At 35.9% G+C, this 13330-nt stretch overlaps 1 protein-coding gene across 1 annotated transcript in view; it reads right to left on the reverse strand.

The window, feature by feature from the left end:
- Positions 1–7411, reverse strand: part of LOC120631115 (integrin beta-nu-like) — a 31841-nt gene extending 24430 nt beyond the window's left edge. Inside the window, exon 1 of the mRNA XM_039900556.1 lies at positions 7188–7411. Coding sequence (XP_039756490.1) covers positions 7188–7263 — 76 coding nt within the window. The 5' untranslated portion in view covers positions 7264–7411. The remainder of the gene's footprint in view (positions 1–7187) is intronic.
- Positions 7412–13330: the final 5919 nt, after the last annotated feature.

A 13330-nucleotide genomic window follows, 5' to 3' on the forward strand; every position in this document is an offset into this window, starting at 1 on the left:
TACGTGTTTTGTATATCGAATATTTCCGCGAGCGGAAATCCATTTATATCATTTCCCGCCCCCTTGTTTATACGTTAATATTACGTGTGTAAAACAGCTTACATAAAATACGGTAGTTGATAATAATTATAGTCATTAAGGGATAAATTTAAAGAAGTTAAAATTCACACCCATGAATTGCTCTAACTTCATAGCTTAATATTAATTTACTGTTTTCACACCCATAAATTGCTCTAACTTCATAGCTTAATATTAATTTACTGTGAGATGGTGATAACAAAAAAATTAACTACCAGGCCAAGTTTGTCGATTTATGTCACCAGTTATGCCACCTAGAACTAACTTTACGATGTAGAGTTCAAATGTCGGTGTGCGTGCCCATCGTAAAAATTTACTCTCATCATTTTTCTAAATCGCGCCAAAAGAAGTATAACTTCAATACATTTTGAATTTGAACGCTAACTCATCGCTAACACACCCGAGGCTGTCTTCTTGGGACTTGATTAATGCTTTGGGTGGTTACTAACAATAATTTTGAGCCTAAGTTTGACATGGCTTTTGGATATGCCGCAGATAGTTTCAAGATCCATTTGCCTTTACCTGGCGACACCATCCCGATAGGCCTTTGAACCCAATGTAAAACCACCAGGTCTAGGTGTCCAAGTTTTACCAACAGTTTACAAAAAGCTTGAAGTTTACTAACCTACGTGGTTGTTTTTGATGCCCCGATCAAAAACTATATGCATGCCACTACGCGTGAATAGCCTCGGACACATTTAGTGTAATGAACGGATTACCACAGATCAACGGCTAATACTTGAATCCATTACGTGGCCGAATCGAATCGCAAGCTCCATTACGATGAAAATGCAATAAGAATTATTGAAAAAACTAAATTGACTTCCGTATGTTATGTAGGTAAATGGCTAAATCGTTCCCAGTATTCTGTTTACGATTGCTTATCTGCTGTGTGTGAGTGCTGTTATCCGCTAAGAATCTCCGTTGTCTATATTTCCGCCCGTCCGTTCATGTCTCATACAATTTAAATGGGACATGCTTCATAAATAAATTCAAGGAGTTTATATTTTTCAATTTATTTATGTCCATGATAATGCGTACCTAAGCATTTCAGGTAAATTCCAATATACAAAGTAGTAGTAAAAAAACTCCTACAAAGTGATTTACATCACAATGTCTCATACTCAAGGCTTAGTTTAGTTTAGTTTACGCCCTTTTCAGATTTTTTCCGGATTCAAAGATTTCCTGATTAAAGGAGTCCAGTTAGGCTACTAATAGGCTAACTATACTTTTATTTAAGTATATTTCTTTATTTTAAATACCCAGTTGTGTAGTGGTCTACTCTTATTAATTACCTTTTCTATTGTATTTATTGTATTTTGTTTTCTATCAAAATAACTATCCTGCTTTTCTATTGTTCACAAAGTACTATTTACTTAAATTAATATAGCTGGGTGACAGGAGACATTCTGTTGAAAACACTGACGTCTATTATGCGTAGTATAATAGAGTGGCAGAAAAAGACTAACATCCCTTTCAGACGTATCAATAAAGTTCAGTTCAGTGCCAATTTTATTGTTCCAAATCTGTAAGAGCTCTACTCTTACAGATTTGGAACAATAAAATTGGCACCATATAGTAACTATATTTTATAATTTCTCAAACGTATCAAACGGTTTTGTTAACAATTTTTTTAAATTATTACTATCATATACTATTTCTACATTTCACATGGAGTCTGGCCGCTGACAGTAGACTTTTATCATAAAATGTTCAGGCAACTAACCCTAAGGTAAATAAACGCGGCATAGTGTCCGAATAGATAAGCAATCTAGCTCTCTAGCGTGAAAAACACTGCATAATTCTGAAAACTCCGCGGTTCTGCCACGTTCATTTGTGAGGCCCTTAGAAATAGACTCAAACAAATAATAATCGCTTCGTATAAGACAAAAATATTGATTTAGATCGTCAAATAAACATTCACTTTCAACTTTGTAATCAAAACTCTGGCTTTTGGCATTCGCCTAAAAAGAAAGTCTCATACAATATAGATAGAGTTAGGTGTTAACAACACTAGTACGTGTAATTACTATTGTATTGTGACTGTAAACTGACACAGATTACTATTTACTATACATGCAGCGTGACCCAAATCCACTCGGAGACCTGCCGAGTAGCTACCTACCTAAGTACCTATTGCCGTTGATTATTTATTTGTATGCTACGCATTGTGTGGAAAGAATTTCAGGTAAATTATATTTACATAGGGTAAAACATCCAATTTAGGGGTTCTCATGGACAATTTCCACTAAACTTCTATAATGCTAAGTTATAATTATGGTTGCCGAAGGATATATTAAGTGTTACGGGTCCCACTATTATATTTGATATTTATAGGTGAATAGCTATGATATTTTTTTTACTATTAGTTAAAATGGTCCATTTTCGCCGCTAATGATATGTTAGGCTACTAATAAGCCCTAGACTGCAATCACACCTGGTGATAATAGATGATGCAGTCAAAGATGGTACCGGGCTAACCAGTCACCCGATAATATTACTGTCATACCCCCCGGTATGACAGTAATATTATACCATACCCCTTATGTATGGTTTTCTACGCGACATCATACCGGATCGCCTAATCGCTTGGCGGCACTTGGCTGTCGGTAAGGTGGTAACTAGCCAGTGCCAAATCCTTCCACTTACATTGTCTACAAAGTATTGATAGTGAGTAAGATACTTTTTTAATAAATAATCAATAATTAATTAATTGGGGGCGATAAAAGCTATGATTACCCCACTTACACAGAACTGTAAATATTCTTACGTTTGAAAAAGTATGGTGGTCCGAGTCAAGCTACTCCACAACTCGATATTTCGATATACCGACGAATTTTCTAACAATTTATCACAGCCAAGGAGTTACAAGTTCGCGAACAAAATGCTTCCAACTTATAAATTAATGTTGGTAATCGATACCGTTAATCCTACACTGCTTGCCTGCAACATAATTTAAATATAAAATTTTGAAAAAAATATTGTAAACAAAAACATATTTTTTATTCTTTTTGTTACCTATCTTGATCACTATACTTTATCTGTTTAAATTTTGCACCGAGAAATTTGGAATCCTTTGGTGAAGGAAGAAGGATTTTAGAACCGTGGAAGTTCTGGTTTCAATTACCGTATTGGGCAAAAGATTTTTATTCCTTTTCAGTTTTCAGTCCAGAACTCAGTATTAGGCCACAACTAGGCCATACTATCCTCATGTTTTATGTATATAAATTTAATTGTGTCATTAAAAGCAGTGAGGTGATAAAGTCTGTGTGGGCGTACAGGAGATTATGTTCAAACATTAACCAGACTTATCCGCACAAATATAGACATATTAGGCCGCACGTGCTGTGATCCAGTTTAATTATACCTACATTGATCTCGCCGGCCGCAGGTTAGCTGCCGCCTACCTCGTTGGTATAATGGTTAACATGTTTAACTTCGAATCACAAGGTCCTGGGCTCGAATCCTGGGTTTGGTTAAAACTGTAAAGCATTCTCAGTTGTTCCCCGAAGTCAGGTTATTGGCGGTGCTGTTGGTCCCAGGTACTATCACTAACTTGTGATATTAGTATATATTTATAGGGATATTCGGCAATCCAAATCTGTCCATATATTTAAGCTTGTTTAAGTTCTGTTTTCGTATGTTTGTTGTAACATATATATAAATTTTGTGTATTTAGGGTGTCAATTATAGTGTATGTAATATTATGTAAGTTCATTGTACGTTTTAAAATTAATAAATCGGTTTTCTTTTCTTTTTTTTTCACCTGTGCAGCAACTACCAGTCATCTTTGTTATACCTACCATTGGAAGTTGCCAGGAAGAGATCACTAACAGTGATAAGGCCGCCCTTACGCCCTATATTAGTTCATAAGTTTTTGTTTCCTGTATTGTTTTTTTTATTTTTATTTGGTGCAATAAAGAGTCTCTCTATCATTTATTGATTTACATTTTTTTTTAATTCTTACAAAAACAAAAAAAAACACTATTAAAAACTTATAAGAAAAAAAAAACCACCCTCCGCTTGCGGGGCTTTTGAATGCCCAAGCAACCGGCGGTGAGGAACCTCCTCACAATACGCGCCGTTTCAAGGACTACTGCCTTCTGTATCCGAACCTTGATCCAACAACCAAGCGAAAGCTTCTTAAGATGTTGGTCGAAGCTTTTCGAGAGAAGACCATTGACTTAAACGACGATGAGAACAATAACTGTCGACTCAACTCAATTATTATAATATTATCGAAATTTACTCTCACGTCCGTGTACAAGATAAATAGTGAGCCAAAACAACATGAATATACTTAGATACATAGAGATTAACACACTTAAATATACATTACATAAATCCATATTTGCACCGGGCGGAGGATTGCACCCCGGCAGGGGAGACCAGACGGCTGGGGGTCAGGGCGACAGGTTAAGAATGGCATTTTGTATAGAGAACTTATTGTTCATAGGACGGCAGATCTTTTTGCCAAACTTTTTTCCGTGATAAAAAGTAGCATATGCCATTCCAGACGATAATCTATCGCGTGTTAAATTGAGTATTATCATTTCGTTTATTAATTAGTATTTTATAGATCCACCAATCCACACTGGGCCAGCGTGGTAGTCCACGGCCTTAACTCCTTCTCTTTGTGGGAGGACGTGGTGGTTTTATAGTCGTGTATTTTCTAGAGCGGCAAAATTTGGAAAAAAAAATCTATACAATTTATAATTAACTAATTCTTTCAATAAAAACATTTTATCTTTCAAGAAATATAATTCGAGTATTATGTATCACATTAAAATTTTGTATATTATAAAAATTTCAAAAATTCAATATTATAAAACAACAGTTTCCAGACAAAGAAAGAGAAAATTACATGCTGATGAAACACGAGATGGAGATGTGCAGCTGTCAGGTCGAGACCAGTGTAGGGTTAATAATTTTAATGTCATTCTTGACAATCTGGGATCTAAATTGCGTAAAAGATGTACAGCATATGAAAACATTCATGAAAAATTATCGCTTATCATTGAATTTGGTGATTTAGATATTAGGGAGACCCGTGCCCTGTAATGGGCCGGTAATCGGTTGATATGATGATGATGATGATGATTATATAAATTGTCACTCATATACCTACACTACCTAACAAGCAGCAATAGTTCTAACGACATCCATTCCTTTGATCTTGTAAGTACATATTCATAACATGTCATTATACCCATATCAGTCTTCATCTTTCTTCAATTCATACTTAGTAGTTGGTACACGTAATGTTCTGAGTACTTCAGTCGTAATAAATGTATTCAGTTCAGAAGCCTACATTTTATTCCTCGGAATGTTAATTTACTAAGTAGGAGGCTCTACTAGGCTTAATCACAGAATAGGTAATGGGAATTGTACTCCTGAGTAGGTAGTTAAGAACTAATGATTTATTTCAACATTCTAACCATGCATATAGCAGTTAAAATAACTGTAGTTTTAACCATCAGTGGAGCTTTTTTGTGACACTTCCGCGTTTCTTATTTCTGCCTTCAAAAAGCATTGCTCTGGTGCGGGCTAAAGGACGTGGTGCACCTAAATACAGGCACATGAATTTACGCCTCGGCACTTTGGACGTGTTTCTTGCATGCCCTGTTGTATTGTGTCGCTCAAGTGTTGGTCTGTTTATGGTCAATGGTTTTTCACTTACAATCTGTTTGGATCATCTTTATTCGTCATTATCATCATCGTCATCTTAACCGATCGAAGACCACTGCTGGATCCATAGGTAGACTTTCGTAGAGAGTTCCAAAATCCACGGTCCTGGACCGCTTATATGCAATGCTCATTATACTAGCTGTCGAGTGGGATGACTGTCGACAATGGGACTCCCTGAGAGTATACAAACTCGTTCCTTAATTGACGGATGATCGGTGAACAATGAATCAAAAAAATATATAGGAAAAGGGGAACATAGAAATGTTCGCCTGTACCCATATATTTTTTTGATAATATCCTCCTGTTTTGAAGTTAGTTGAAAGTAAAATCATTTTCTGTCAAAGTAAATAAGCTAAGACATTAGAGTCATGGCATATTTTGCCCATTTTCTTACAAAATCCTTTCTTCTTATGGAAAAAACATTTTGACTTAAATAGAATTGTTAAGGACGAGTGCTTTAAGGCTAAACTACTCGTAAATGTGAACATGAACACACTGTCGCGGCGTGTAAATAAAACTGTCATTCTTATTTAGTCCATTTTCTATTTCAGAATGCTAATGTGTAGAGCAAAGCAGGTGGGTTCAGGGCCCTCGGATGCGCTTCTATTTCCGTATACATTTTATTTTACGTCTTACATTGAATAAATCTTCCGCACCGAAGCGAGATGCGCTTTTTATGGACTGATAAGAGTTTAACGTTAATTATTACGATTGATGATGCTGCATTAGCTTTGAACAGTTTGATTCGGGTTTTATTTTATAATTTAACACGTGTTCCTGCGGTTTAAAATAGTTACGTTTAATAATGAATAATGATAGAGATTATATTTCAAAGAGCGTCGATTTTATCGGCAGTTTTCATTAATTTAATTTACTATACTCTTATTAGAATATTATTTTATACTTACTTCAAAAGGAATACTTTTCAACTTAACTCATTTTAGTAGTTCTTATTCTATTATATACCTAATTGTTTGAATAAGTATGTTTTAAAGTAAAATGTTATCATTAAGGTTTGAAAATCCGCCGGTTCTGCAGTTTCGAGTATTCATTTTATCTAAACTAAGAAATATAAAATATCTAACAAGAAATAATTCGGCACTTACGATATTAATAAAATTTACAAATAGGCACTACTAGGTTTTATTTGGACAGATAAATTATCTTAAGTAAGTAAAAGACAATAAATGTATGGACTCACACGGAGTACCTCTTTTTTATTATGATTAAAATTCCATCCATAATACATATTCTGATAGGTTTCATAAAATTGTAAGTACCAAATGTGATTAAACCTTTGAATTACATTAAGGTGTGACTGCTAGCTTTGTGTCATCATAACTCATTACTCCACATATCCACCTACTTAACCTACATAATAAACCTTATCGGAAAACCGCAGCAACATATGGAAAACTCACCTTGACCGCTCACATATCCAACAATGAAAATTATGCACAATATAAACAGTGTGATCACAGAAAATCTCCAAAACATGATCGATTAATCGAACCTCAATCACTTTTTGCACGTTGAGTCAACTGAAGTAACACGATCGGTTTCGCGATGAAAAATTGATAAGGGCTGATAAGATAAGGGGCGCGATCGGCGCGCGGACCGCGCCGTTCGCCGTACGACACCCTCGGACGACATCTACCGAACCTCTAATCTACGTTCATGCCGTGCCGACTTGTTGCGGCTAAAACTACGTTACGTTAACTTTCCTACGACGCACGGAATCTTCGCAACAGGTTCATCATCCATTGCCTGCGCCACATTATCCCACTTCCACTGCTAACATGAAAATTTGGTAATGTATTAGGTGTATGTCAAAACATTTTTATGTTTCTTTATGAATGAACATAGGTAGGTACTCGATCCGTGTTTACGGTGCGTTACGTGAATTAATTGCAGTGTGATAACACAGTTTTTCAGTGTTATCAACCAGGAAGTAACTTTTAAATTTAAGAGCGATGCACTTACTCATGACTGTTCTAAGATAGTAAATAGATGTAATCACTCGTCTTTTGTAATTAGGTCCATCAAGTTCTCGGCGTTGCCGAAGTTTTTTTTATTTGATGATGTTTATATTTTATGAATGAACTTAAGTTAGGTAAACTGTTATACTTATATTGTTAATGAACTTCTCTAAATGCGTGCATATTCTTAATCATCGATTTAATAAAATTGAAGTCGTTGTTCAATCTTTCATAATCAAATCAAAATAAATTAGTCGATTTGCACGTGGGCCGATGTCACTAAGGAGGTATATATAATTCTTTCGTACGTGTTCTTGTCACCTAACTACTTCTAAATGGCTGGACCGATATGGATGATACTTTGTGCGTAAATGAACGTTTCTGGATGATTTGAAAACACAGTTGGATCCGGTAGGTACCGCTGCTGTACCGGGCAGGACCCAGTGGCGTGCATAGAGGGTATGGACAGGGTAGGCAGATGATATAAAATGAAGCAAATCCTCCAGTACGAGTTATAAATGCTTAAGTGTTATAAAAATTGTAAGAGTTATAAAAAGCCTACCCTTAAGCATTTATAACTCGTACTGCACTTTTTCTTCACTTTATATCATCTGCATACCCTGTGCATATCCTCTATGCACGCCATTGGCAGGACCAACGTCTGCCAGGTCCTATTATACTTATATCACAATGAACTTTTCCTTATTACCACCAACAAAATACATTTGTTTACCACCTCAGCACTTCCCGCGGTTGTCGTACGAGGCGACTAAGGGATTAACGGAGAACGAGCTGCAGCGTCCTCTGTGCTACTACCATCTACTGCGATTACTGACCTATCTGCGTGTGTGTGTGTGTGTGGCGTGTTGATTATGGGCAAACCTTCCTGTTAGGAGAGGCCTTTAGTCCACCAGTGGACTTTTATAATAATAATAATAAATATTTATTAACCACAGAGGACAGAAGAAAAAAATATATATAATAATTTAGGCGTATGTTGCTTCGTTGTGGTCAACGGGTCACCTACTCAGCTCTGTGCTGCAGCACTATGGCATAATGCCATGATACTACAACGCTGATTTTCAGTAGGGACCAAAGGTCACGGGTTTTCGCGGAACGGCAGCAACATGGTCTGACGTAGTGTTTGTATACCCTATGAGTAAGTTATTGATAAATAACAAATATAATACAAACACTACGTCCTTATAACTTAACAATAATTACAAACATAATTTAGGTCTACAAAATAATAAAAAAAAAACAAAATTAATACGATGCAAAAAGAAAATCAAAAATAACAATATACTAATACTGCAGATTAAACTACTAATAGTAGGGCATAGAGCACAGACTATAATAAGTTAACACTAATTTCTTTTCAACGTTTTCGCCACGTCTGTCACCAGTGATCATTGCCACGTATTAGGTTTAATTTTTAATATATAGGCTATTCATGATATTAAAGATTTTAAACGAAGATTTTCGTGGTTAATCAACATTTCTTAAATATAGTTCAACGGGTACATACCACGTTAATATTTTGGGCTTTGTCGATATTTCGGCCCAGTTACATGGATCGTGGTCACGACGGGATTAAAAAATATTCATGATATTTATTGCAATCGTATGTGGTGCTTAGTAATGATGCAGTATAAGATAGTAGCGGGAAAATCTGTTAAGACTTGTGGCAGTTATATCAACCTTATACCCGAAACTCTCCTAACAAAAACGTAACACAATACGAGAGTTGAGTGAATTTAGAAACTCTAAAACTTTGTCATTTCCATATACTACGGACCCAGGACTATATCTCGGTAACGCACAGAATGTAATATGTACACAATTAGAATACTAATCCGATCCAGGTTGAAATACCGGGAGAATCTCAATTTGAAGTTTTTAATTTCTAATACAGACAGGATTTCTACGAAATACGAGAGTCACGCGTCGATGATTTTTACATTTATAGAGGATTGGGTCAGTGACACTAATATAAATGAGATCGATGCTGATTTCGAGGATAACTAATTAATTAAATTCTCTTAATAGCTTACAAGCACGCGTTAAATTAAGAAAGCGGTGATAGCCCAATGGTTACGACTCCGGCTTCAATTTAACCACGATTTATTAAACGTTTTTGGGTTTAAACTTAGGTAAAGGTAGGTAGACCTAGCGATTAAACTGTGTTAAAGTAGGACTTCAACCTAATTATTATCTCTCGGTTCTGAAATGTGGGCAATTGTATTGTGAGGATGTGCTCAATGGGTGAACCTGCTCCTAACGGGTTAGCCCGCTACCATCTTAGATTACTTCACTTACCATCAGATTAAATTGCAGTCCTTGGATAACTTGGAGTGGACTTTAGAAAAGCATCAGGCTAGTAGATAATGTTGACTGACTGACCCCATCCCCCCATTACCCCATCATTTTATTCCCTATCTAAAATTTCAAAGTCAGTAGGTTATTACAATAGGCCTAACTTCTAAGTTTAACATACAAAGAAATCTCTTGCTTATAGCGTAGTCCGTACTATTATATAATCTGTGCTAATATATCAAAGGATTTCTTCACACCATAGAGTATAGCTACTTTTGCTTCACACCAAAAAGGTCTTTTATAGAGTCAACACAGCTTGTAGGCGTACAGCCGAGGCCAAAACAGTCACATTTAGGTTTTTGTTCGTGGGCGATTGCTATTTGTTATTCCTTTTAGAACGAGAATTGCTTCATTAGATACACTAGATATGCCTTGATGTAGTTAACCTTTATATTGCCAAATGTATATTTCTTTAGGTAGCCTACTGTTTTTAGAAATACAGGATCTTAAATTTCAGTTGCCGAAAGCTCAAGCTTGGTATACTATCAAACCGATAACTGTTGGGCTATCAACCTATATCGTAGTGGGCAGCTGTGATAATCACATTTAAAGATCAAATAAAGCAGTCAGCCATTTTGAATATTTTTGATACATTGCTATTTGCTAACCATTCCTCCCTTAAAATTTTTGCTTTGACAGCAGCAGTTGTAGTTTTGGAGGAAAATTCTAGAGTGCAATATGTTCCAATAAGTAGATAGGCATATTGTCTGTTTTATATAATGTATGAACATTCTCAACAGTACCTAAAATTTGGGTTACCTACCCACTGATGTCACAAATATTACTTTCCTTACGATTAATATAAATAAGAAACTATATGTCTCTTGGTTTATTGTTTTGCTTCTCAGGCTGCTTTTCTACCAGAGATGTGCTATGCTTCGTTGCTATGGATGCGTTTGATATCCACTAATCATATTCATTGGTGCACATAGCTTAGCCCTGGTGGAAACGGATTCAACTGAGATATGTTTTTATGTGGAAAGATGCGTGCTATGGAAGCCTGCTATGGGCCGTTGCGAGTGGTGTAGCTATGTGCAGAGCAGAGTACCTACAGTATGCCCGTGTTTGTCGCTGAGAGTAGACATGCCACTTCCCTACTATCGATACATCTCATAGCTCGAGCTGCGCCTCTTTCTCGCGCAGCTACTTTGCGGCGGCGCATCTTCATAGCGCATCTTCGTCGCACAGCTACATAGCTTAGTATCGGTGGAAATAGTCACATATTTTCGTAGCGTAGATTTCACATCTTCGAAACATAGCTGCGTACGTGTTAAAGATTTCAATCCTAGCTTTTTCATTATATGCAGGTACCCCTAGGAACTAGCCCGCCCTGAGTAAAACGCACGCACGAATTATATTCGCGTACGGAATTTTACCAAATACGCACTGCGCACTCCAAAATATTCGCGCGAATTTCATCAAGTTATCCACCACATAAAATTTGTATCAAACCATAGATTTTCACGACGTGAATTTGGAATCTTAATTGCCTATAATTTTTTTGTGATTGCAAGTCTTGCGATTGCGAACAAAAACATTTTTAATTTAATTGAGAACTTCTTACTTCAGAATTTGTAGATAGGTATACCTACCTCATATGAATAAATACATTTTTATTGTACACCACATAAACATATAGTATAATTATAAATAAAAATTTAACAAAAAGTATAAGTACAATTTGGCGGCATAATTGTACCAATAAAAATATGAGCACGATTACACACGTGTAGATAAATCACAAATGGATAAGTGGATTCAAATAGTGAAGTGTGATCAAGTTGTATCTTTAACTGGTTAAGTAACTTAGTACTTAACACCTTCAACCCAATAGCTCTTTCACAACTGTGCACTTCCTTTGTTTACTCGCATTTACAATACTAAACTCAATAGTTTATTGTGTACTTGAATTGTTAAAGCGCGGTACCTTGTTAATTCGACGGTCCCTGTTGACGGAAGTCACTTATAGTTGGTGAACATTTTAATATGCATTTTGGATAGACGTTTCCCGTCACGTTTCGGACGGCCATAGAACTTTTTTACCGTTACCAATCGAGCAGATGCTTTTAGTTTTATGGTCTAATAGCTGTGTCCGCGGTACTGTATAACTACTAATGTTGTTTGAACGTTGCTGCGTGAAAGTAGGAAAAACCAACCAACTAACTTTTACTTTTAAAACGTTAGTCTTTTAGCCTGTTTATATAGAATACGTAGTTAACCTTTAAAACTAATCGTATTATTATAAAGCTAATTTCAACAGCGGCAGTATCTCTAATTGTATGAAGATGACATATCGCCTACAGTTAATTACTGAATAGTTAGAAAAGAACATCTTGCCAGCTACATCTCGGTAGAGTTTGCTTTCCGAACCGGTGGTAGAGTCATTACAAACATACTTTACGTTCGAGAGTGCCAGAGTAAAGAGTAATTTCCGTTTTCACTTACGTCGAACAATTCTTAGATAAGTAACGCCTAATCTAAGGATATTCCTAGACATACATAAAACTTTGACCTAAGATTCGGTGAAACGTTTTTTTCCTATAAGTGTAGACATCGCCTAAATCATTAAGATTACGGCGATTCCTAGGTTGAGAGAAAACGGGCAAAGCCTAATTAATTGACGATACTGCGTTAATTGGCGATACCAGTATCCAATGGCCAGGGCAGCGCATTTTATCTGAGTTCATACGTAAGTTACAGATTAAAGATTTCACTTCACTTTAATTTTAAAAAGGTAAATAATTAAAAAAAAATGATAACTATAATTTTATTTATGCCAGATATTTTATTTAATAGATATGATTTTAACAAATGTGTTTTAATAAAATGATTTTAAAGAAATTATTTAAATTATACTTGATTGGCAACCAATGTTAATGACATTGAATTGGTGGGTATTTTGATATAAATACAACTGTATTATAGATACACTTCAGTCCCGTATGGACTTGAGCGATGCAAAGATACCTCCCGGTGTCTTAGTCGTTATCACTACATTGAAGAGTGAAGTGGTTTTGGTGGAACGAGTTGGTTTCATGCCGGAACCGCGGCGGGCTTTTCGGTAGGTGATCCAATTTGGCTGTGAATCTACCCCAAATGCTCCCACTTAAGTCTTAAACCAAATAGTAGTACCTATCAACAATGCATTTATAAATTTATTAGTATAGCAATATATTACTGTGTAGTACATTTGAAATTAGCCTAGCAGA

The sequence above is a fragment of the Pararge aegeria genome, chromosome 17 (assembly GCF_905163445.1).
Source record: "Pararge aegeria chromosome 17, ilParAegt1.1, whole genome shotgun sequence".
NCBI classification, from domain to species: domain Eukaryota; kingdom Metazoa; phylum Arthropoda; class Insecta; order Lepidoptera; family Nymphalidae; genus Pararge; species Pararge aegeria.